At 41.1% G+C, this 27024-nt stretch overlaps 3 protein-coding genes across 4 annotated transcripts; all 3 read right to left on the reverse strand.

The window, feature by feature from the left end:
• Positions 1-521: 521 nt before the first annotated feature.
• On the reverse strand, positions 522-5639 carry dlb (deltaB). Its single transcript, XM_068721292.1, has 7 exons — positions 5403-5639; positions 5066-5305; positions 4887-4944; positions 4499-4756; positions 2990-3351; positions 2152-2368; positions 522-2033 (listed from the first exon to the last, which is right to left on the reverse strand). Exons 1-7 carry the CDS (start codon positions 5451-5453, stop codon positions 1309-1311), a joined length of 1911 nt encoding a protein of 636 aa, XP_068577393.1. The 5' UTR covers positions 5454-5639; the 3' UTR covers positions 522-1308.
• Positions 5640-13354: 7715 nt separating this feature from the next.
• On the reverse strand, positions 13355-18288 carry zgc:153990 (uncharacterized protein LOC768125 homolog). 2 transcript variants are annotated; one of them, XM_068721402.1, is made up of 5 exons: positions 18195-18288; positions 17235-17448; positions 16554-16970; positions 16312-16365; positions 13356-16226 (listed from the first exon to the last, which is right to left on the reverse strand). In XM_068721402.1, exons 2-5 carry the CDS (start codon positions 17359-17361, stop codon positions 15790-15792), a joined length of 1035 nt encoding a protein of 344 aa, XP_068577503.1. In that variant the 5' UTR covers positions 17362-17448; positions 18195-18288; the 3' UTR covers positions 13356-15789. The 2 variants fall into 2 exon arrangements, with proteins under 2 accessions (XP_068577504.1, XP_068577503.1); XM_068721403.1 differs by lacking the exon at positions 18195-18288 and having other exon boundaries at positions 13355-16226; positions 17235-17417.
• Positions 18289-18909: 621 nt separating this feature from the next.
• On the reverse strand, positions 18910-26400 carry LOC137880140 (calpain small subunit 1-like). Its single transcript, XM_068721299.1, has 11 exons — positions 26293-26400; positions 25221-25277; positions 25103-25136; positions 24919-25011; positions 24558-24615; positions 24043-24107; positions 23586-23654; positions 23022-23100; positions 20995-21111; positions 20405-20463; positions 18910-20314 (listed from the first exon to the last, which is right to left on the reverse strand). The coding sequence occupies exons 2-11, from the start codon at positions 25265-25267 to the stop codon at positions 20288-20290; spliced, it is 648 nt and encodes a 215-aa protein (XP_068577400.1). The 5' UTR covers positions 25268-25277; positions 26293-26400; the 3' UTR covers positions 18910-20287.
• Positions 26401-27024: the final 624 nt, after the last annotated feature.

Below are 27024 nucleotides of genomic sequence, written 5' to 3' on the forward strand. Positions count from 1 at the left end.
TCACAAAATTATTTTCTGTATACTAAATGCTAAAGAGGGATTTTATTTTTTCACAGTCTGGGACATGTCAGTGATTAGCATGAACATTGATTTTGATGCATTGAATTAAACACATAATAAATGGAGCCAAAGCCAGCAGCCTGACAAAGTGGTCTACTGTACATGCACATCTGCATGCTCAGATAGCACAGCAGAAACACATAATTATTACCGTACATCATGTAATATCCCATCAAAATGATGTTTGTCAAAGTCTGAGTCAACTATAGTGATACAATTGTCAAAAATGACAAATGTGAGGATTTGCTGCTATTCTCTGTTTCAATGAATTGTAAATTGAGCATCATTGGGTTTTGGATAAAACAGGCAACGTACCTTTTTCTAAACTAAAAAAGCAGCCAATTAATTGAGAAAACAATCACAACAGAGACTTCAATCCAGAGTCGCATCAAAGCAAATCTTTTATTCCACATCACAACCACAACATGATGAAATTAAATAATGTGAATGAAAACATGACACATAAACATAACACAAACTTTGGTATGAACACAAAATGGCACATGAAGGAGCAATGTGATCAGTAGTATATAAGCTATATAAATATAAATTACAGTAATGGCGGACTTTGCGTGATAAAGCACTTTTTTTTCTTACACCCCCTGCTCTAAATATCTTTGGGATATTTCACACGGCCCTCACAGCCCCATAAAACCTCCAGGTACAACATCAAGCGTCGGTCTTCATTCGGCATCATATAAATATATATTTCTACATCTGCGACAATCAAAGTGAAGCCTTAAACAATTTTTTTTTTTTCAAATAAATAAATAATATAAATAATAAAAAATGATGGTACGCACAATAAGGAAAAAATGTCCAAAGGAAGATTGAAAAGCAAAACAAAAATTGAGTGTTTTAAAAAACAAATGAGAAACAAGCAAACATATTAAAAACAATAACCCAATAAAACATTTTTTTTTTTTGGGCAGGTTTTCCAAAGAGTGTGGTGGCTTCCTGTATTTGGTTTGAGTTGTAGGTCCTATGAAGAGTGGATCATATTATTTGTTTCTTTGGGTCTTGAACGTGGAAGAGCTTTGCCCCATATACATTTTCAATAATCTTTGTAAATCGACTTCATCAGAATAGTTAATTTGTCAATATTTAGCTTCTTACGCTTACATTTTTAATGGTACATTATCTTCTGCATGAGCAGAGTGGTTTTCATCTTATGGATTTGTTCCTTTTCTTCACTGGACGTGAAGAGCGAGGAGCAAGTGTGAACGTGCATTTTTTCTCTCTGGGGTTTCATCTCAGCCCTGCACCGGAGCCCAGGCCGGCCTCGTCCCTCCACATAAAGTCCTGGCGCTCGCCTCTGACCAGGCTGCTCTCCACAGTGTTCTGCCTGTAGCCGGATCTTCCGTCCGGGCAGAGGGAAAGGCTGAGGCGAGCCGTGCCATTGCTGATCTTGAACAGGCCGTTGGGGCCGAGGAAGGCCTCTCGTTCGCTCCCTCCCTGGTTGTTGACCGTCTCCAAGTCGTTGTACACCGCGCTGTCGCTCAGCTGCTTCCTCCCCTGCAGTCCCCTCCTCCTCCTCCTCCTCCTCAGGAGGACGATCCCCGCCGCCAGGACCAGCACCAGGACGGCCAGGACGCAGGAGACGGTGAGGGTGGCGGAAGAGGGCTGGGAGGTCTGGCGCAAAGCCGGCTTGAAACTGGGCTGCAGCGTGAACTCACAACTCGGACCCATGAAGCCCTTGGGGCACTGGCACACGGGCCCAGTAAAGTGGGTAAAGCAGGTGCCACCGTTCTGGCACGGGCGGGCCCCACAGGCGTCGGAGCGCAAGCTGCAGTTCTTGCCCGTGTACCCCAGGGTGCATGAGCAGGTGTAGTCGTTCACACCGTCCTGGCAGGTGCCGGCGTTCTCGCATGGGGTCGAGGCGCAGTCGTCGACGTTCACCTGGCAGTTGGCACCAGTGAAGCCTGCCTGACAGCGGCACAGGACACTCTGGCCAAGGTCCAGACACTCACCACCTGCAGCAGACGGAAAGAGAAGTGTTACATTTTACGCTCTCTGCATGCACTTGTGCAGTATCGATGCAAGTGTTGACAGCGACAGTTTACACTTCAGCCACAAGGTGTCGCCACTCACCATTCAGACAGGGCCTGTTGCTGCAGCGGTCCAGCTTCTTCTCGCAATTGGAGCCGGTGTAGCTGGGGGGGCAGCGGCAGGTGTATCCGCCGGTCGTCGTCTCCACGCAGGTGCCGCCGTTGAAGCAGGGCCCGTCGGCGCACGTCATGGCGATGATCTCGCAGTTCTTGCCGTAGAAGCCCTGCGGGCAGGTGCACGAGTAGTCGTTCTCCAGGTCCTGTGGACGGAGGGAGGGGAAAAACATTCACGTTAAGGGGGAAAGTCTGGTGCTGGGGGTGTTCCATTTGTTTTGAAGGGTAGCTGTTTATTTTCAGTATGCATTCAAGATGAGATCAGGGGAAACGTATCTAGCTTCAGCAGCAACAACTAATGCGTTATAAGTCATTGCCAAAATGTAAGCTTTTGCACCACTGTGCTCGCATTAGAAGACAGACTTTGGTTCCCCTGCTACTAGTGCAACAGCTGTATTTGAGATGCTGACTCTGCTGTCTGCAGACACCACCAGATTCCATTCCCTCAAGTGCAATATTATTCTGCTATTGCAAATGCCTTGTCTCCTCACCTCACCTATCTCAATACATTTAAAATATACTATTTATGTTGGTGTGTTTAGTATTAAACACTTTTATTTTCATTTTGTTCTTTGTTTGTATATAGTAGATGTTCATAATGTAACAGTAGCATAAAGTTACTGTTCTTATACTTCTGCTGCTGTGACACTTGAACTTCCCAGCATGTTATCCACACCTTTTATCTCATCTTATCTGCGTTTCTTTAATGCAACATTAGTATGAGTGTACCTTTAAACCGAACAGACTTAATCCCATCATACACTCACGTTGCAGCTGCCTCCGTTCTTGCAGGGGTTGCTGTCGCACTCGTTGGTTTCCAGCTCGCAGTTGGTGCCTCCATAGCCGGGCCGGCAGGTGCAGGTGTAGCTGCCCTGGCCCGTGTTGGTGCAGGTGGCTCCGTTGGCGCAGGGCTTGTGGTTGGTGCAGTAGTTAAGGTCCTGGTCGCAGAAGAGCCCCCCCCAGCCCTCCTGACAGTTGCACTGCCACGGCTGGCTGCACGTCCCGTGGAGGCAGCCCGGGTAGCGGACGCACTCCATGCAGGAGGGGCCCTGCCAGCCCATGCGGCACGTACAGCCCCCCGGGGCCTCGCAGTAGCCATGCTTCTCGCTACAGTCCGCCGAGCAGATGGCTGGAGAGGAGAAAGGGAGGGTGTGTGATTACAATGGGCACGCCTTCTCATACATCACACACACACACACACACACACACACACACACACACACACACACACACACACACACACACACATAGGGCCCCCTGTCTGGCCCCAGCCCTGCTCCAGACTTCACTGTTTGTTAAGTATTAAGCCAAGCAGCTGGTAGGCACACTGACGGAGAAAAACGCTTTCTTTTATCTCCCGATTACACACACACACACACACACACACACACACACACACACACACACACACACACACACACACACACACACACACACACACAACCTGATCACCTTGAAAAATGTGTGCGTAATGGGGGCCCGTAATGGCTCTTTCTCTCATTGTAACAGTGAACAAAAGGCAGATGGAACACGACAGACCGTCTTGCAAAAAAGTAACACACAACACTGCGGGACATCAGTCAGATGAAGGAAACACTGAAAAGATTCCTGTCTTTGTAAGAGATCAAGAATCAACCTGAAGAGAACGATGAAAACACTTTTCATCCCCACCTTGACAAAACTTGAGTCTAATTTTTCAAGTCTAAGGAGGAGTAAAGGTTTGGGTGGTCTTTCCTTGCAAATATTTAGTCCCTCTGTGTTTGTGTACAAACGGTTTGGTTGTCTCCACTCTCAATCCTCTCAATTTCTTTACTTGCTCAGATGTTAATATGGTATTTTGTTTGTTTTGTGTTTGGAGAGTTACGGATTGGAAACTCGTGCGAAGCCTTCCTCCAATTGAGTAAACCATTTTCAGAAGAATGCTGTTTATTGAATGAGTTTATTCTACTGCTTTTATCCTGACATTTTACCCCAATTTGTACTTTTATTTGCCTTATTATTTAACTGCAGAGCTGTGTTTACATTTTGTTTTAAATTGTGTAAAATAGTTTGTAACTTTGTTTTGAAAGGTGCTAAATAAACAAAGTTGATCTAAATAGGCTTTCGTCACAATTATAATTGACTTATTCGCTAAAGAAATGTGATTTTTGTGATATCATAGAAGACTACAAAATAACAATGAATGTATTTTAGGGAATGTGTGGTTGAATTTTTTCTCCCACATTGTTTAAGTGCCTTGCTTGAGGGCTCTTGTGTACTTATTAGCATACACTTACGCTCAGAGCAGTAGTTCCCCTTCCACCCCTCCAGGCAGATGCGGTTGCCCTCCTCGTCGCAGGTGTAGTGGCCCAGCGTGTCGTCCCTCGGCCGGCAGTACTCGGCGCAGCCGTCCCCGAAGTAGTACTCGTCGCAGAAGACGTGGTAGGAGTAGCGCAGCTCGCTCTGCTCGCCGAAGTGCACGTCCTGGGACCAGTCCTCGCCGATGGCCAGTCTCCTCCTGGTCGCCAGGCGGCTCACGAGATTGTTTTGGTTGTCTGTGGAGAGGGAAGGGACATCTTTAAAGCAAAATGCTGCGAGGATGCTGCGCGCGTCGGCTGGAAAGACTGCACAACAGCGCGTGTGATGTAACTCGGTTTAAAGTTTCAGTGAATTAGTAACCCTTACCTGTGTATTCAGTAGGAGATTCAGCGTTCCATGCTTCAATGATCAACGAAAATGTTCCCTAGAACAGAGGGAAAAAACGCGTTTAGTGCAATGACAGTGATGCATATCTCATATTGCACATATGCAATTGGTAGATCAACTTTGTATTCAACCCTCAACAACAGTGATTTTCTATTTACCGGCCACTTGAAGTGGAAGGGCACCCTGATGGGAGCGCTGCTGGAGATGGAGGTGTGATCGGCTCTAATGACGTTGGTGTGTCCAGTGCCGAAGGTGCATGGCGGCTCCGCGGAGATCACGTCCTCTGGGTGTTTTAGGCAAATCCTGAAAAATATGTGACAGTCCCGGTGTCTCCTGCAGATGCGCTGCGCCGTGTGGAACGAGTTGATTTTAAGCTCAAACACACCGGAGGACAAAACCTGCATTGGCAGGAAAAAAACACATATCAGACACACAGCGCGTAAAAGACATTTTGAATGCGTATTTTTTTTTAACCACAAACAGAAGCCAACTTACCATTTGCACTAAAGCCAGCGCCAGGAGGCATCTCAGGTGTAGATGTGCCATTTCCTCTCAGAGTTTTGCTTTTCACTTCTAAGTAGATGTCCACATTCGTCTTGTGCAATAATATTCCTCAAAAGATGTCGAAGCAAAACTCAAAAAGCTGTCATCACTTTGAAATCTGCGATCCCGTCGGTCTCTCTTAAATCCGTGTCTCCTGATGATAGTCTTCTTCTCCTGCGTCCGTCCTGTTTTTTCCGCACTCCTTTTGTTTTGATTTTGGTTCTGGTGCGTAAACGGCGCAGACTGGTTTTTATACCTTCTGGTGCTGCGCGTCACGGGCAAAGAGGTGGAGCCGGAGCAGACCTCGAGGGTCACGGGGGGTGGGGGGATCGGCTGGGGATTTAGTCAACCCACATAACACCTGGACGGGGTCCTTCAAGGAATATGCATAAGAAGCTGGCGCGGGGAAGATATGTGTAGCATTACTGCATGAATCCTAACCGCATGAGGAGAGTGAGTTAATGTGGCGTGGCGGATTGAAGTGAGATGCCATTGATACATTGGGTCAACTAAAAGGCCTGAATAACCGCAAACTACACAACTTTTAGTGATGAAGAACATTTAATATATTTGTTTCATAAGTGAATGACTGGAAAACTGACGACTATAGACCCAATATGAAAAACACGTCATCCAAGAGAATATACTTTCATTCAGATTTGGGGGACTTCTAACATTCGCCTACATTTCATCAAACATCAGCAGTTAACTTTAACACCAATTTATAGATCATTGTTTGAAAAGGTGTTTTTTTTCTTTTCTTTTTGGAGCTTCACACTAAACAAAGATCAGAAGGAAGCGGTGAAGAATGGCGTATAGCTTTTTCTTTCTTTACATCCAACATTATAATTGCTCTGGCGCGTGTGGGGTTGACAAAGAGTGGGCAGGGCCCCGGATAAGAAGTTATTGTGTGTGTCTAAAGGCCTCTTCTGTCGCGCTCCTGCGTCTGGAGGAGGGTGAGGGGAGGAGGAAAGAAAGGGATGCTCACGCGTGTGTGTGTGTGTGTGTGTGTGTGTGTGTGCGTGTAAGTGAGGGGGAGGGGTCCTGCAGAGTTTGGACTATAATGTTGCTTTTGTCTGGAGCTCATGCGAACAGCTGTATGGTAATCAACGGCACATGGTCGACCGTGTGGGGGCTCAGAACCCGGCTATTGTCTTCCCAAAGCGTCCCCCCCCCCCCCCCCCCCCCCCCCACACACACACACACACACACACACACACACAGTGGCGCGCGCGCGCACTAACCCCGTATTGATTTTAGGAAGGACTCTATCGGTTTCAGCACCTGTCGCTGGCAAGGACGTGGTTAGAGGCTAAACACACCTAAACTTTGTGTTATGCACACAAAGAACGGGTAGGAGCCAACCTCCTGCAATCATAGAACCCTGCATACAGTAACTCATTTAATTGAACTATAAGCAGCAACACGATGGATGTTAAAGGCTTTTAAAACAAGTAAATATAGATTTGTGTTTGGTTATTTTGGTCGTCGCATGCAGGTGAGTTTAACCACCACATCCCAACAGTGATGTTCAGATGTGATCCATCTTCACATACACAATCACTTTATTGATATAAAAAAGCGAGTTCAGACAGTGGACAAAACTAACTTGACAAAAGTCAAAGATTTCAACATGGCATCCGCGTAAAATGTCTGCACTGTTTATTAATCCCACACTGTGACGTTACGTGTCTGTGTATGGTGATAGTAGGTGGGTGGTGTTTTCTTTTTTTTGGGGGGGGGGGGGTCCTATTGATATTATAACGAGCAAAGAGGACGCGTGCCTGAGGAGGCGCCCTGTATATCCTGGCACGCTTCCCTGCAGGACAACTAGGACAAACGAAGGAGGAAAGGAACAAACAGTTGATTGTAAAGTAAGCAGAGGAGTAAAAAAAGGCTGGAGGAGCAGCTCACAAAACTTTTTGGTCAAACTCTTGAGTCCAGAACAGTGATTCTAATAAGGGACCAAGGATCTCCAAGGAATTCTATGGTGTCCCTTACAACATTTGGACAATTTAGATTTTACTGCAATTTCTGTAGGTCATCCAAAAAATTATAAGAATGACTATAATTATTTTTTTTACAATTAACAGTGTATTTCCAACTCCAACTTTTAAAAATGTGCTCTGCTGACTGAGTCAGTTAAATGTATCAGTGTGCTTTATACTTGAAATTGTAGGCCTAATCGTTGTCACAAAGATGAGACAAAAGTTGTAGCCTAAAAAGAAGCTCTACCTCAAAATTTAGCACACACTGCGATCTGAGAGGAAAACTGGTAAATAGATGGTTATTACAGCCAGTGAATAAGTGAACATAGCACATATGGCACCACCTCTGTGGCTGCTCTTGGTCTCAGGGATTGAGGTATTTACCCTGGATTCCAGATACAATCTAATTTCTTTAAAACAATTCTTCCAAGAGAAGAATGGAAGGAAATCTGGGATGTAAAAAGAGAAAAGCCCCTCTCCTGCTCTACATGAAAAATAAATTACATTATGTAGCAGAAAGGAAAAAAACACATACCCCTACCGCTGATCACCTGTTTCCAAATGTCATAATTCAAAAATTCTGACTTCATATATGGCTAACACCTTTTTGACACTTGTGTCTCTGAACCCTGGTGGGTGTGTGTGTGTGTGTGTGTGTGTGTGTGTGTGTGTGTGTGTGTGTGTGTGTGTAGCACAGCTTCCTATCCATCATCTCTTACATCCCACAACCCAAACATCAGTTTGTATTTCTTTGAGAGGGACAGAAACGCTCATTTGAAACGTATGTCCATCTACAGCGACAGAGGAGGACGTGAGTGTCTTTGTGTCAGGAAAGCAGATGGACAGTGCGCCCGCTCTCCGCTCTGTTGTCATCTGTATTACTTGCAGGGGTGTGACACGAGTGTGCCACAGGGCATGGGAACCAAAGAGGAGTCATGTCATACCCCCCTCCCAGGCCGACCTCCCACTAGTTTGAGTGGCCGGCATCTGCCTCATCTACAGCCCACAGCAGCTTGGAGATCCTTCTCCCAGAGGACACTTGAGGAGAGAAAGAGAGGGGGGAGCTGCTGCAAATCTGACCCCAACAGGCTCTCGGGGGAGAAGTCGACCTGTTGTGGACACTTCTGCAGCCCCAGCCTGCTGTCTGACTGTGGGACAATAGATGTGCGTGTACACAGTCTAAAATGTGTGCATGTCATTTGGCTGATTGTTTGATCTCATTAAGATGCTGGATGCTGAAGTGGGGTACCTAAACATGCCACATCCCCCATTGTGCTAATTTATGGTTGAGTCAGAGGGGCGTGAGGCTTCTGGAGGTGCATTATTAGGCAAATCACTGGCTGGCCGTGACAAGGACAGAAATATTGTACAGTATCTCTTGACACTTCCTTCGTGTTGGGAAACATTTTTGGCCGTTGTTGTTCCATTGGGCCATCTGTGGATACTTAGTCAGTCTACTGTCCCTTTAGCCCTCATACACGTACAACACCTTTACTTCCTCTTTAAGTCTCTTGATTAGAGTTCTTAAGATTAGTCAAGCCAAGTGGATTTATTCACAGGGAGCATTTAGAAAAATAACACAAATGTTGACCAAAGTACTTTACAGAGAGACTTTAAAATTTAGAAATACATTTAGATAGTTAAAATACATTATACAAAACAAACCAGGCACCATAAGAACACTGTCTGTTTTGAACTAAGCTTGACATTCTGCCATTGAAATACCACTTTCAATTATCATCACTTTTACCCAGAATGCACCTATGAAAACACCTGTAACCAATTAGATCAGGAATCAGAGCTATAAATAGGATTCATGTTTTCTCTTTGGTGTGAACAACACTTAAAGAGTGTTAGAGGACTGTAATTACAGTTATACTGTATTTGGCTTACAGTATAATACAGTAATATGTTCATTTCATCTTCAGATCAAGTCATTGTTTCGGATACTAGTATACAAGTATTGAGAAAAAAAACATTTGTGTTCATAGTCTATGTTTACGTCATGCTACAAATCAAAAATATAACTGTTAACAGAGCATCAGTAAGTGGTGGCATGTGGAGAGAGATGTTTATTTGGTGTTTGTGATGCAAACTATTTTTTTTAAGAAGAGTTGATATAGTTTTGAATAAAAAAGTATGTGTTTGCTTTTGCAAACACGTACAATATTTTGTGTGTACATCAATAGTTTTTTGTGCAGAGCTTCGGTAAAGAGGGCAATAGTTTCAGAAATTGCGTTTTATCAAAACCTGTACAGTTTTTTTTGAAGTAGCAACATTAAACATGACATTTCCTTCATAATCATTAATGTTGATGTTATTTTACCATTATTTAGATCCATTGCATCCATACCATAATTTGCCATTAATCACTAATAATCCATCAACTTCTACTCCATCATTATCACTATTCCATAAACTTCAAATCAGTGCCTCTTCCTCTCTCCTTTGCTGCAGGGTAGTGGCTCTCTAACATTATCCATAATGAGATCTAAAATGTCAGTATGTTGGGTATTGGAGACAAAGAGTTGGGCTCAGGTGTCTCATTCCTGTTTTCTTGCCAATTATTCGTGAACAGCTTGCAAGCTCTACACTCTTGCGACCACGTTCATCATCCCCTAGGGTAAACTGCTAATGTGCTACTGTGAATTGTCTCATTGTCAAATTTTTGGGCTTGATGGTCCTACCTCCTTCTGAGCCCTTAAAGGTGCTATACACGAGATTGGGAGCATTTCTTTTGCTTCTCACCAGCTCTCAACATGGCGACAGCTTAGCTGGTGGCACGCAGCTAACGGTTCTAACAGTGCAATCTACGGCAACAGTGCTGACAAAGCTGACAGTGTTTACCTGAGGGGAAACCGGAGGGCGTCGGTCGGGACGGCATTATCAGCTAACCTGAGTTCAGTGCTTATATAGCGCTTTTCTAGTTTTCCAACCATTCAAAACTCTTTAACGCTACATGTCATCATTCACCCATTCCCATCCATTCATACACTGATGGCAGGGGCTACCATGTAAGGTGCCACCTGCCCATCAGGACTATCTAACATCACACCATACTCCGCAGGAACCGCCTGCGGGATCAATTTGGGTGTACGTTTTTTGACATCGACATGGACTAGCGGAGCCCCTTATTAGCGAACCCCCAATCATCTGATTGAAGGACGACCCTGCTCTACCACTGAGCCACAGTCGCCCCGACTAGTAAATAATCAAAATTATCTTTTTAATAATGTATTATAATCACTGTTATAATTCATTATAATGTGATAATAAGTTCCTCATTGTGGTCATTGTTTGCTAAAGGAGAAAAGTTGTTTTGTGTGTTGTCTTGCATAGATTTAATTATTTGTTTCTTTACTTAAAGCAAACAATGACCACTTCGAGTAACTATTGATTAAAGCCATGCAGGCATGATGGTTTTTGTGTAGTTAAACCAGAAAGATAACATCACACTGGTTCTCCTCCTTTTTTTTAAAACACGAAAAAGAGGGGTATTTACTGATGCACTGTAAAAAAAAAATCTGTGTAATATACGGTAAAATACTGGCAGCTGTGTTTGCCAGAACTTTACCGTAAAAAATAAAGTGAAATTGTATAGTACATCACGGTATGTTTTTTTTGCAAGAAATACATGCACAAATTATTGTTTCGGCTGATATATATATTTACGGTGTTTCACTGTCAGATAAACTGAATATAACCTATTTACAATTTACGGCCTCTTACTGTTGTGATTTAACAGTTTTTCACTGTAAAATTCACTGACTTTTTTTACAGTGTGTGTTTTATATCGTAGGACAAAACTTTAAAATCTCTTCAGCTTGTGTTAACCACAGACCTTAAATAAGACATCTACCCCAAAACACATTCAATAAAAATGCTGACTGTCTAGGTTCATTCCTGCAGAACTTTATTACAATGTATTATTGTTTCCCTATCATAATAGGGATTATGGTACATTATAAAAAGATTATAATGTATTAGAACTATAGGAATTATAATACACTGAGTGACCGTAAATGATGTATTACATGTAACATGTAAATGTCATTTTAAAATGCGTTATGTGTTATCATTATTGTTATAAAGCATTATTATTTGTCTTAGTGCTTATAACAATGTGTTGCAGTGCTATAAACGGATTATTTCAGTTTATAAATATGTTTATAATGCATTATAGACATGGGCGTTACAAAAAGGTACATTGACAAATATATATATATATATATATATATATATATATATATATATATATTTATATGACAGTTTTCTAATTTACAATCAGATTATTGCCTCATCAAATCTGTCTCTGTGAGTCACTGATCACGTCAAAAATCCCCCCCACGTCAACAGATACGATGAGGTAAATAAAACCCAACTGTTTGGCTTAGCAGCAGATGTATAATTACCCTTTTGTCGGGGCACAAAAGGAGGCACAACAATTATTTAATCCTGTCCAGGCTGAGCGACGGAGCTGCCTTTCCTCCAAACCTTCCTACCTTTCCTCCCCAGGCCCAGACTCGGTCCTCCGGTGGCAGATGGCAGATGAAAGAGGGAGCTGGGAGGAACAAGGGAATGAGAACAGGTGGGGGGGGGGGGGACTGAAGAAAAGGAAAAGGGCAATAGGGTCAACTGGGGCAATAGAAAGGGGGAGGAAACCTACATATAGACTCGCAGAGGGACAGATCGATGGATAGATTTTATTTTTCCCTTTACATTGTGCCTCTCTAAGTCCATGCCTCTTTTGGCCAGATGTCCACCAACTCTGTTGAAACATGAGTAAATGTCTACAAGATAATGCTTGGAAGAAGATGAAGAATAGAGCAACATATAATGGCTCTACTGACAACATTTTGTCCAGTCAAACTCCTCTCTTATATGCAATTTGTTTATATGTACTACCACTATAGTTTAAATGAACTGTATATATTATATACCACTATAGTTTAAATGAACTGTATATATTATATACCACTATAGTTTAAATGAACTGTATATATTATATACCACTATAGTTTAAATTAACTGTATATATTATATACCACTATAGTTTAAATTAACTGTATATATTATATACCACTATAGTTTAAATTAACTTATATAGTATAGTATATACCTATTTTTCATCCCTAACATTTGTTTCTGCTGATGCAGCATGAGATTCAACCACATGAATGCAACGCCTGTTGAATAATAGTACAGAGAAATGCAGTCGATGCAGGAATTCAATATTTGAATTTAATCAGGCACAGGTTTAGTGTAAATATTCACTTTCCAAGTAAAATAGAGCGTATTTTATTCTAAAGAAAGGAGACGGGGCAGAATACAGTTTTATTGTACCCAAAGTGAATAATGCCCTTTCAGAGAGGCTTGAGTCTCAGGTTTAAGGGCTCCGTAAAGAACTGAAGGTAAATGACCAGAGCACAATGTGAATACAGCTGCCTATAGGACACACCCCCCCCCCCAGCCAGACACTAATGCTACCCCCTGCCTTCCAGCTGAGAGAAGCCCCCAGCGGACTGCTGCATTCCGCCCTCCTCCCTCCCTGCTGCGGCACGCAGGACCGGCCCCCGGCAGCTGTTTAGCCAACTGAGAGCAGAAGGGGCTGCAGCAGGGGAACAATGCAATGTGAATTAACTCTTCCTCTTTATGCGTGTGTGCGAGCGTATGTGTGTGCTTGTGTCAGTGTTTTTCATGAGTAATTAAGAATGGAACTCTACAAATCAGGCAACCCCCCATCCTAAAATCTAATCCTATAACATCCTTACAGATGCATCTTTATGGTAAAAGGTGGAAACGTTCAAATGTTAACTTCAAACTTCATTTGTCAATGGAAAGAAAAGTCTTGTTTTATTCACATACATTTGTAAATTATAAGCATGTAAGGAGAGTATTAAGCAGAGCCACGGCAAAGTAATGATTTCAATTTGTTTGTTTTTAGTTTTTATCATTTTTGTGGTCAACTGCAACATCTTCTAGTAATCTGAAAATCCACATCAATCAATCTGTGTCAAAGTCTTACATTTTATGATGCACATTTGCAGCAGAGCATCACTTTAAAACCGTGAATTTGAAAGACGTCCCCCTGTTAGATGTCTAAAAAATGCATTTCATTTAGAATTGAATTTGACAATATCTTTCTACGCCAATTAAATATTGTGACTTTGCTTTAGAGATTACCCAATTGCCCAGGGAGTGTTAGGCAATAAAGCTACCAACATAAATGGAGCTAGAAAGAAACTCCCCATCTGTGACGGTAATAATGGTTCTGGTTCTGACTCTGCATGCGTCTAAAGCAATGCTACTATACGAATGGAGCACTTCAATCTGGACTACAACAATTGGATTGAAATCCAATCAGCATGCTAAAGACTCAACAGGGAGTGCAATAAATCCAAAAGAAATAATGCTCCTTACTTGAATTGTTGAGAGTCAACAGGAAACACTTGGCCAGGCCCAACAATAGAAATAGAAATCACTATTGGCTGCAGCTTTAGTGATGCACCTTGTTGCAAATCCTCCTCAAGAATGCATCCATTGAATAATATCCAGTAAGAGAAGCGCTTGGAATATGTTGGATGGAAAGGGAATATTTTACACTACAAGTCACAATACGTCCTTGTTACCACATGACCCATAGATTGTGATTTAAGTAGTTTGAGCTGTAAAGCTGTCAGTTGTGCCAAGGACGATAATGATACAAACTATGCCAAAACTGCTTCCTGTCATTATCAATTTTAATACTTTTAAAAATCACATTCCTGTCTCTAATTGGACAGCTACAACCAGCTCAGATGTTTTTGGGTAGATCATTTTAAGAAGTGCCACTGACTGTCTTTCCCAGTTGGTCATGTAATATGTCTGGCAAAGGCGTGATCTGAGTTCAAGCTTGATAAATGCAGGATTCATGCCACCGACTCACAGAATTTCTCGCCGCCCTTGAAAAACTATTTCAATTGTATATAGCCTAGTACATTGTCCATAATTGAGAAGAGCAAACTCTGGACTTGGCTTAATCTTGTGTCTCCTCAGCACAATCTGGCCTCTCAACACAGACTGTGCTGCAGAGCCCCCTACTGCAATTTCTACGAAGCTGCAAAACTGGCTGGACGTCTGTGGCTGTTGGACCTTTGTCTCCATCAGACATCAGTGTCAAGATGTTTTTCAGTAAAGGACAACCAAAGATTCATACTTTACACTTCCTAAAAAACTGCTCAAAGTACAAGTCTACAATCTATGGTCTATGTTATTCTGTTCATATTGTAAATATTCCTCCTACTTCAGATGTACATCTTTTAAAATGGATTACACACATATTTTCATTTTAAAAAAAGGTTAGTAATTTCCTAAATCAGCTGGGCACTGTAGGTTAGTCAAACAGGAGGAAATTGCGCATCAATGTCTGGATACATAGGTAATACTCGTTAGGAACAATTCATTGTTGGATTTGGTCTTTTCATGGGAATAATTGACAACTTAAATCATTACTGCTGCTTTTGGGTTTCTAACAGACAATTGCATAATCCAAGTATGAAGCAGTTCATATTGTCCTTAGATGGTAAAGTTACAAATTCTGATCAATGAATTTCTGAGTGTCCACTAGAACACTTTGCAGAATCACAGCTAGTAAAGTGACATCTGTTCTGTTTAAATACATGAGGGGTTTATTTCATATTTAAAAGAAATGATTGAAACGTTCATATTCAAGTGTTCATGTTTGCAATGTAAAAAAAAAAAAAAAAAAAAAAACAGACAATCACAACTTATTCAGTTACAGGTATTTTCAAAAATATCATATTACCTAGTTTAGCTTTCAGACAAATAGACCATATAATGGCCAGGTGCAGAAATCCACTCACCATTACAGTACATGTGATAATCTCCAGACACTGATGCAACTACAACTTATACCAGGACATACCAAGGGATTTGACCAGACTTTTCAAAATCAAAGATTCATTCTTTGCATGTCAATGTTAAAAGAATGGAAAGGCTATAAATGTGGTGTATGCTTAATTTAAAAAAAAAAAAAGAAAGCTTTACAGCATAAGTGGTAGGAGACTCACTTTCAGTAGCAAAAAACAACAAAACCTCCACATGTGCTTTCCTCATGGCCAACATCGGTTACTTCCTCAATCCATTTTCCTGTAACCTCACAGACAGTAAATCCATCGATGCAACGTTTCTATGAATACAGTTTTAAAATAGAACAGAAATGTTTCTATTGGGTCCAATCAAAAAGTACAGTAACCAGCAGTGGAGTCCAACGGAACTTAAAGGTTCATGGACCTGAAGGCCATGTATACAGTCAGTGGTACAACTGGGCATCTCCATCTGACACTTTGTCGCTATAACGCCGGCCGCCCATTCAGTTTGTCGTGCATGAGTGCGATGGCTCCGCCCGTGAAGTCTCTGAGAACCTGCACCGTCTCCCGCTGGAGCTGCAGCGAATCGCGCACAAACTCCTGCTGGGTCTCCGCCAGCTGCTGCACCGACTCGGACAGAAGCTCCAGGGACCGCGAAACCGTCTCCAACAGGATGTTGGTGGCGTGCTGTTCTTGAAGGCTCAGAGATGCACTGTGTAGAATACTGTCCCTAGTGCTCTGCGAGGGCTGACCCGGCGTTGGAAGCGCGGCTGTCGACGGCGCGGAGGACGTCTGTGGCTGTCCTTGTTTCTGGATGCCGTTATTTCCTTGGTGATCTTCTGTTGGTTTTGCAGTCTGGGTGGAAGGAGGCGCATCATCCCTTTGGTCATCATCCGAGTCTCCGAATGCGGCTTCAGCATCTTGAGTCAAAGAAAAGAAGGCACATCAGTGTTCTCTTATTACTCAAACATGCTGCGAAAATTCTTCTTAATCTTGAAAACGCACCTTCTGTTGCAGGTACCTCGTATTGCACATCAAAGGCAGATTGTGAAGTGTCCCCTGCAACATTCAAAGCATTTAAAATTGTTTAAAACAAAAACATAAAAGGGTAAAATGTGAGCTAATAGTTGGACAAAATCCTCAGAGAAGGGGGACAATGATTTGTTTATTAATATTTGATGTGTGTTATGTAGAAATTTGAACTTCACTGATGTTCAGACTGGGATTAAGACATTTTTGGCACTTACTTGTGCTGTAGGAAGTTGCTTGGGGCATAGCCACATCCAACGCACCATTAGGAGAACTCTGCATTCCAATCATATCCTCCTCATCCATTTCTTCTTCCTCATCTGGCACATCGTCATCATCTCCCAGCGGGCCAAAGTCAGCCGAGCTCTGGTCTTCCTGGTCCATCTCGAGAATCTGCAGCACTATTTTCTCAGTCTGATTGAGGTCTCGGGAGAGACGAGAGTTGAGGCCCCTGTTGGGCACCGTCCCTGACCGCATGGCAGCCACTTTCCGCTTGGTGTCACACTTCAGATCAGACCATTTCTTGATGACCTCGATGACCTCCCTTTGGCACTCCCCAATCTCATTGACACGTGCAGTGATCTCTGCCCATGTGCGCTTCTTCACGTCTGTTTGCACACCACGATTGAATTTGCCTTTGGAGGGAGGTGGGGGGAAAACATGTCGTTAAGCACTTCTTCTCTTTAAATGCCTTTTGTCAGTGATCAGATCACATTCAACATTTAATAATATTCACAGATTTACTAATGTCTAAATGACTAAAATGTACTAAACCTGTGCATGCCCAAACTTTTGATTAACTAGCTAATGTGCAATCACTCACTTCCTGGGTACCCAGGCACAAATCCTAAAGTGCAATCATCTTCACTCTGATGGGATCAGCACTTAAAATCACATACCCACAACAACCATCCGATGCTTCCTCACTTCATCCAACAGTATGTGGACTTCACTGAAAGAGAAGCGAGCTTTTCTTTTCTTGAAGCGAGTAATACTGTCTTGGTTGTAGTATACTGGTGAAGACATCCTCCCCACAGAGTCAATTGGTTTCCAGCTACTTTGTAGTCTCTGCTGAGCTTCAGCTTCTCCAGCTGTCTGTCAGCCGGTGTTGCGCTAACAAAGTTAAAAGAGCATTGGTGCGTTAATGATGAATCTACTCACGTGTGTCACTGCTGTATCAATTCATATTTGAGACTGAGATTAAAGGCTAGACACAAAAGGATGACTTGACAAAAGATAAGGTAAGTAACGTTAGTATTATTGCAGTGATAGCACTCGTTCAGGCTCAACCGCTGGGCAATGACCGTGTGGAGCAGAAATAACGTTAGCCTGGTTAGTTCAATGTGATGGCTGAATAAATAATGAATATGATCAACATTTTAAACTGTAACATAGTAAAATGCATAGGTCTAACTTTCTCATACCGTAAAGCAGGGACATGGAGCAGGTTTAGCGTGATGATAACAATGTCAGTGCTAGCCGTGAGAGTGAATGGACAATGGACGAAGCTATAGTCGCTTTACACACGCGACAGCCTGGTTAGCTCGCTAGCTATATGTAGAGCCCACTCGTAGTTGTACTCAAATTAACCATACCTCGATAACCACATTGCACTTGTATTTTTACGAGTACACGCTATTTAAATTCCTCATATGGTGTAACGTGCACTGAGTCCTCTAGCTTTGGTCTAATGTTACACAACAGCACACACCAGGTTAGCTGTTAGCTCTCTTTGCAGCAAGACGTTAGCTAACGCTACTTTAGTCAGAAATGGCTAATGAAGCACTTGGTTCACGTAACCTCACTTCACGAGGAATACCATAACGGCAGAAAATAGTTAATTGAGATGGTGAACATACCCCCAAGTCTAAGAAGTTGGGATTTGGTCCAGAAACGTAATGATAAACTTCCTTATCGACAAGATAGCTACTGTCAAGCTAGCCAGCACGAAGCTAACGCTCCACAAAAGATGTCCGGTTAACGTTAGTTGGCTTGTGTTAGCTAACTAAATTAAAGCAGCTGGCTAAATCATTATTGACGGTCATATTGATATTAGTATAGCTATAGTACAGGGCCTTTAAGTATTGCTTTCACATGTAACGTAAAACGATAACCACAATTCATCTTGTGATTTCGCTAATTACGTTGCTTCATGTTATTTCTATACTTTCCCCGTTTTAAAAACGTGCTTTTATTTTGAAGGAGCAAGCGCATTCTCTGGTATCGTAGGCTAACTTGATTCAACAACCAGCACACACACGCGGGGCAAATGTGTAGCTCTGTAACAGCAATTTACGCAATAGGAACATTCAATGTAATCAAGTATCTATGAATTTATAAACTGTTAGGATTCGGTTGCATACATAAACATTAAGGTTGGATGGTTAGATACCTTTGAAATACCACACAGATCTGTATTTATTTGAAAAAATATATATTGGGTTGGGTTCTATTTTAAATTTAATAGCCAATGTCAATCTGAATGGTCCAGAAACAGATCCCAAAGGGGGATTCCATTAGACTAAAAGTAGCCTGCAACAACTGTTCATAGTGAATCAAGAATAAGACTGACACTTTTAAAATACCCTTTTTATTCCAAATATGGCACAGGTATTTATGGCTGTGGCTATAACTAAATAGTTAAGAACACTTAATAATGCCATCTCTACTATTGGCTGCATGCATTAGTGGCATACACAGGTTATATATTATCAATTTACACATTGTGCTGGCGATTTCCGGTGCAGGCATTTTGAACAAGTGCACAGTGATAAGTAAAGTGGTCGGTGAGCCAAAACATAAGAGTGCTATGGCCAAGTTGCATTACCAGCATTGAAATGACAACATATTAGCATGCCCAAACAAAGCAATGCCTCTTGGGATGTTAATGTCTATCAGTGTAAGAAGAAATCACTGGCGGTCCTCACCGCTATGCATATACACTGACAGTGCAACTCTGATACAAATCATTAAACCATGATCTGCTTGCAATAGGCTGTGGCGCAAATGTACCATCATTCACACATCTACCTTAGTTTTCCTTAAGTTAAAAAAAAATGGCGAGCTGTCCCGCATTGTTGTTTTGGTGAACAAGAATCTCTAGTCAGAGAGGTTTGGGGCTGGTTTCACAAGGATAATGAATATGACTGTGCTAACAAAGAGTACACAGCGCTAAAGAAAGATCTGGCTCCACACATTACCATTCTGCTAAAGGGGGAAAGAAAAAAAACACTGGCTGGTTTGTATTTCTTTAAACCAATCACAATCGTATTGGGCGGTTTTAAGCAGAAGATGCAGCTACGGTAACCTCGCAAAAAAACAAAAACATGGTTAACCAAGCTACAGCTTTGCATTGTTAACTTCTGTTCCCTCTAGCAGAAAACTGGACATTTTTGTCCAATGTCCATATGTTGGCAGTAAACAGTCTCAGAGCACAACTACGATTGGCCTACCTCCACAGATCCCTCTTAACATACAATCTTTGTGAGACCAGCCGCATACGAACGGGAGCTTCCTGCTTTCACATAAAGTTTTTCACAAATTTCACTGCTCTCGATGTTGGCCTGCCTCCTCTCAGGCACGAGGAAGATAAAAAGGAAACAAGCGCACCAAATGACACCAGTTCAGCATCCTGTCGTCTTTATGCACATGATGGGTACAATTGTGAGTGCAGGATCTTGCTTTTCTGGGTTGCCAATACAGTAATTTCAGTCTCGCAAATATAATGAAACACCACGCCTACGAATTTAAAGAAGAAGCCTGCGCACGCGCACACACACACACACACACACACACACACACACACACACACACACACACACACACACACACACACACACACACACACAATGGATTTGCTGAATAACAGGGAGTTGTAGGGATGGTTGAGAAAATATTTTGTGCTAACAAACAAAGTGGTTCCAAGCAGGAGGGACGACAACGTTGTCTGGACTCAAGAGTACATGGTCAGCTGAAGCCACTGAAAAGACACAAAGAGAAGAGGATGACTTCAGAACTCTGAATCCCAGTCAAACTGCACTGAGATTTCAATTAGCGAAGATCTGCTTACCTCCTGAACATTAACTTTGATAGTCCCATTTTTATCCTTATCCAGGGTTTTGAAGGCACCTGGATTAGAACGGATGTTATCATCAAACTTATACAATAACAACAATAACCACAACATTGCATAATATTTAAATTTCATGTGCAATATTATTTTCATTAGTATATGTGCAATATAACTTTATACTACTTTTTCAATATCATTGACAATATCTCTCTTAATATTATTTTTCTATTTCAGCTAAGCATTGGTGTAAGCATCACTTCTTATACACTTTATATTTTTACTCTTGTATTTAATATTTGTTGTTTTTTTTTTAAAACTTTATTTACCTTACTTCTATTGCTATTGTAATCTATTTAGCAATGGAATACACTGAATAAATGTTTTTCTATTGCGCACAGACAAGCACACACACAATTTTGCTATTTTTCTGTTGTAATATTTTCATGAAATTTCCTTGGGGATTAATAAAGTTCTATCTTATCTCAACTCTACAACACCTTCAGTTAATGAGTCAATCATTCTTATCACACAGCTGCTAAACCAATACATTTAATCCATGTATTTCAGCACTGGACTTTCAAACTTACGGCACATGGCATCCAGCCTCACAAGGCAGCCAATGTAGTTGTCAAAATCCATGTTGCCGCATTCATCGCTGTATCTGCGGATTATCATGTTGAACAGCTGGTCATTGAGGGGGAAGCCTGGAGAAGAGATGAGCAGATGATGATAACACAAATATATACAAAACACTGGTGTGATATTCAAATCATTAACAGCAGCTCAAAGACGAGGCATTCAACAGAGTTCAGAGAAAGGTGTTTCTATGTAGCTAGTGTTCACTCGCCTTGACAAGATAAGAACATTAATACCAGCAGAGGCGAAGCCAAATCTAACCGGTTTTCAATTAACAATGGTTAATGTTGCTTTCCCTGTGGCTCTTACAGGTTTTGCATAAACTAAAACACTTTCTGAAAATAGGGCCCTCTTTCTCGAAGCTCTACACCAGGGGTCACTAATAAGCGGACTGCGGTCCGGTTCCAGACCGAAAAGCCGTTGTATGCGGACTAAAACTGATAGTTGATAATTAATAAATTCTAACAGAGTGCTTTCATTTTTACCGGCACAGCTTTTCCAGCCTTTACGGCACTCGTTCACCGGTCCAGGAATCACACAGACCAATTACATGCGTTGTAAATCATATACTGTATGTGTATTCCTATAAGCGTCGCAACTCCAGTCGGAGAAGTACGTGAGTTAGAGAAGATATTTCACATGGTATTCTCTAAGAAGAGAAATGTGGATAGCGAAACCAGAGAGACCAGTCTTTAACCACGAATGAACAGACTCTTATATCTTCATTCTTCCTACAGGCAGATCAAAACCAGTATGTCTCATATGTTCAGAGACCGTGGAGTGAGTTTAGAAGCGGTAATGTGAAGCGCCACTATGAGAAAAAGCACACATCTTTTGAGCAAACGTACCCACTCACATCCGAAATGAAGGTACAAAAAATGAACGATCTAAGAGTCCAAAATGATCAAAATCCTAACATTAATTCACTGTCCAACAATAATGTTAACAGAGAGGAATAGAGCTGAAACAAGTGGTAACAATAACCACAGATAAAGTCCCTACACACAAATTTCTCTTTTTAGAAGATGAAAATATGGATATCAGGGCTTTTTTGATTAATTTTCTAAAAATAAGTACTTTATTTCAAGAGTCACATTTTTCAAAAGCTTACTGATATGTATTTCAATTTTGAATTCAGCCTACATTTTACTTGAAATAAGAGAACATTTATTTATTATTAGAGTATATATTATTTATAATTAATCCAGTTCAATTTGAAATCTGACAATAAATATTGTTTAGATATTATTTAATACTTTCTTTATTTGATTTGACAGTCAGATGTTGACTACATACAGACGTTAATACAACTGTTGGCTACTTCGATATACATGGGACTAAATCATAGCGCAAGTTAAGACATTATTTGGTGTTCCGGACCTTTGGATGAGGAAATTCTCTCCAACTGGACTGCGCTGAACTTTAATTGAATACCCCTGCTCTACACACTAAAAACATAAACATAAACACAAAACATCTTTGGTTCAAAACCGTATCAACTTTTTTTTAATATTATTTTTGCATCACAATTTGACACACAAACACCAAGTCAACAGCTCTCTCCACATGCTGACTACACAGTGATGTTTTGAGTATAAAACACTTATCGTTTGCATTTGTAGCATGCTGTAAATATAGACGACAGAAATGCAAGGTTTCAATACTCATATACTCATAATAGTATCAGACACAATGACTTTAACTGATGATGACATGACCGCATTACAGTATTGTACTGTAAACTGAATACAGTATATTGTAATTACAGTCTTCGAACTGTGTAGATATTTGCAAATAGTTTGTTTTAGAATTTTTAAACTTAGTGTAAAGCTTATGTGCTTATGTTTTTTTGTGTCTTGGCAATTGTACATAACTGTATTACTGGCATGAATGAAGTTTCATTTTGACTGCATCCTTTCAGCAGATGTGCTAACATTTGAACAATAGGGGAATTTAACAACAAACAAAAAAAACTCACCAGCGGCTCTGAACGCGTTGGGCAGCTCATCTGCACCGATGAGACCGGAGCCATCTGCGTCATAGGTTTTGTACACTCCCTAAACAATAACAATACAAAGTAATTAAAGCATTTATGGCAAGAAAATGTCCTGGTAAGCTGAGTCCCAACCTCAAAAAAGTAAAGGGAAAAAAAAGAATAAACGATTCTTTCTAACAACCTGTCAATATGGGTGTACCAACCATATGAGAAACCCCTTTAATTAAAGAATTATTTTAAAAATGAATGATTGCATTCTTTTATTTATTTTAGAATTTTAAAAAAAAAAAATGAGGGAATGTCTGGTAGGCTTAATTCCACAAGCACCAATGCCATGTGTCACATCACTGATAAAACAGGTTACAACTACGATTAATTCGACAGGATATTAAATAATCTGTTCCACATTAGTAATGTGTCCTTCAGTAAACACAGTATACCGATTTATGTCTATGTAAAACATGGCAGTTAATCAAATAAGTGTGGCACACTGTACATTCAGAAAACAGATGTGAGGGACAAATGAAATGGGCGCTCTGTACTCACCTGCCATTTCTTTATATTGTTCCAGAGCTGTTTGAACTCATGAAAGCCGAGTCTTCCAGTGCTGTCACTCTGTAACAGCATTAAGGACAACAGACAACAATGTCTTCTTTTCTTGGCTCCATCTTAAACAAACAGTTGCCTTACTTGTGGACACGTTGTATTTGCCCAAGGCGCGATTTTATGTGACTTCCTCATTCGTGTGGTAAAGAATTCCCAGTAGAGAATGAGTGTCAATTTTATTCCCCTGACTTGGTCGGAGCTCCTTTGATAGTTTCCCCTATGTCCAAATCGTGGCTGTAATAGTCCACAGTGTTTCATTGAGCTGTGGGTGTGACGGAGTCTGGTGAGCCAACACATCCCTTTTTATAGCCAGTTGTGTGTATGTGTGTGTATTTTTACTGTTGGCTTCATACTGGATCACAGGACACATAAAGCCCAGTAATGATAGAAAGGATACATCCATGACTGCCACCATGCTCCTACAAGACTCAATGCTGAAACCATCTGTCTGCAGGTCTCCACCTGAAATGCAAGAAACCATGTTATACGCCTCTTTTCAAAGACACATAAAAATGTGTATACATATTGCAAAGGACTGAACCAATACAGACTGTGGTAGACCACACAGAACTACAAGAAATACACGCAGGGATGTATAAGAGATAAGGCCTTTCAACAGAGGGGGGCGATATTTTTTGTGAAATTAATTTGCACATCATATATGTTTTTTGAACTGTTGTTTTTGTTGTGAATACTTTGACATAAAACATGATTACTACACGGCGGAAAAGCAACGTCTTTTTTCCAATACAAGGCTTATTTTTCTGAGCTTTTGCTCTGTTTTTACCTTACACAATAAAAGCTCTAGACAAAAAATATTTGCAGGTGAGTATTCTGCATTTTCGTGTCGTATATTCATTACGCACCCGGTCTGTAAAGGCCTTTAGACTCTAAATATGGCATATGTCTTACGCTTTGCAATGATTTTGTTGAGGATATCCATCAGCTCTTTCGGGCTCACTTCCATGTCCTATAGGACAAATATTTTACAGTGTGAACATTACAAAGTCAGCAGAAACCAGTACAGATTCTCAAATGCATGGTGTAACAAAACGAATGCTGTAGAAATGTTATTTGAACAGTTAAAACACCCTTTAGACTTTGATTTTCTAGGATTAATGAAGTTGAATATATATATATATATATATATATATATATATATATATATATATATATATATATATATATATATATATATATATATATATATTGAGCGATTACTGCAGAAACCAACAGAGCTTCAAAGAGAGGGACATGTAGATATAGCACTCACATCTCCAGCGAGCTGCTGGAAGACCCTGCGGAACTGTTTCTCCTCATCGTTCTCATGCTGCTCGGCATATACAACCGGCCTGCGTGGTGGAGGCTGCGGGAGAGTCACAGCAAACATTACAATCCACAGTTAGTATGAGAGCGATGATCAAACCGAACTGGTAATGTAATGTCAAATCACTCACAGGGTCAGAAGGAACAAACTGGTCGATGTTGTTACTAAGACAGGATTAAAAATGAAGAGATGTTAAGTCACGAACCACATTTATTTTTGGCTTGGACAGGGAAGACGTAGATTCTCACCTGACAGCATCGATGATGCCACCCATTATTTTCCCGACAAGAAACATCTTCCTTTAACTGTGAAGGCAAAATGCAACAAGAATTAGGGGAAAGATTTACACTGCAGATTCATGACTTCAGCACCACAGGATCATGGTTTTATACATGCATCTACATGCCATAAGTAGAATAAAAATAATTAGAAATGAATGACAGCAGTGATCATTTGTGGTTAGAGTAATACAGGTAAAAAGTCACTATAGCAATTAACTAGAGCTAGGCTAAATTACAACATGATGAGGTTTCTCCTGTCTGGTGCTGTGAAGAGGTCTGTAGCTCAGGAATTCCAAGCAAAACCTAAATTTAGTTTTTAGTGAAAATATAACAAGGCAAATACTATTAATTAGAATCCCAAAGCAGTAGTAAATGGTTCACAAATAACAAACAAACATATAGACAATTAAATGTGAATGTCACCCACTACAATAATGCACGGGTGTTTACAGCAGCACTGGTTGAGCTTGTTATCCATGTCTTGTGTTTTCCTCGATCGCACAGTCCAATTAGTGGCACACCCCCTTCAAATGTTTTCCTGCTATGGAAAAAAATGCAATGCCGCACCCTGATTGCGACAAGCAGATCCGTTTTAAAAGAACTCTAAAACTTGCATTACAAGGTAACTAAATGTCCTACTTCAGGGTCAACGTAACGTTAATGCTAAGATTGGGCAAGTTAACGTGTTCAAACGTTACATTATATCGTAACATTGCGCTCGAATAACAGCATTATGTCAGGTTATCTTCTATTATTTACCCAATCAATTACGGCTACCTAAAACCATTGAAGTATTGACACCGTTTAGCCTCTTCCTAACACTATGTATGGAATGTATAGTGGAATGTACTGACGGTATTCTGTAAATATGCGAACGCTAGCTAGCTAACTTGTGTTTTAGCTAAGCTAACATCAAGCTAACTATCGGTCATACAACTTGGAATTACCGTTATTATCAAATATCTACTCCTATATTGTTATCTTTTAAAGTAAACAATACTTTGGTCATCTAAAACTTGACGTTTATATGCAACGTTACCGTGAGACGACAGCACTTTGTCGAGTTGAGCAGGATACTTGGCTGAGTTCGTGAGTTGCTATAAACTCAGTTTGCAGGATGGTCCGTCAACACGCCCCAACTGACGCTACAGAGAGTAACTGGGATGGGAGGATATATCTCACCGTCGTTTCCGTCTTTGCTTCAGGTTTCAGTACAGGAGACGATTGGCTCGATATGACGCGAAACACTCGAATGAGATGAGTCAGGCCGACGCAGACTTGCGCAATTGTCGGCATTGCTGTCTTGCTGAGTGCGTTATATGAGGTTCTTGTAGTAAAAAAATATTCTATTAAATATTCGAGGTCTATGGTCCTGAGCAGAGCCGACCACCAACGGAAGTTCACAGTGCTTGGCAGTCACGTGATTCACATAGGAAGTCCTTGGCGGTCAATATGAATGTGTTATACGCGATTTTTGGTAATGAGTAGTCGATAAATGCATTCATTTACAATAGTTATATAGCACACACCGACGTGTGTATGTAGTTAAATCAGTATGATGTTAAAACAAGTTAAATTCTCAAATGTTTAAAGATCACACCGTCACTCGTTAAATCAGGTGTACACTGACCATGTAACACCAAAACATCCACTTCGATTATAGATCTATAGATCATAATGTTACTGTTTTTAATGCACCATTTTTAATAATAGAGCTTGCATATCATCTGTCTCTGTCATGACATGTAGACATGCACATACTGTAGGCTAC

The sequence above is a fragment of the Cebidichthys violaceus genome, unplaced genomic scaffold, assembly GCF_023349555.1.
Source record: "Cebidichthys violaceus isolate CVI_PGR_0920_01 unplaced genomic scaffold, fCebVio1.0.p SCAF_27, whole genome shotgun sequence".
Taxonomy (NCBI): domain Eukaryota; kingdom Metazoa; phylum Chordata; class Actinopteri; order Perciformes; family Stichaeidae; genus Cebidichthys; species Cebidichthys violaceus.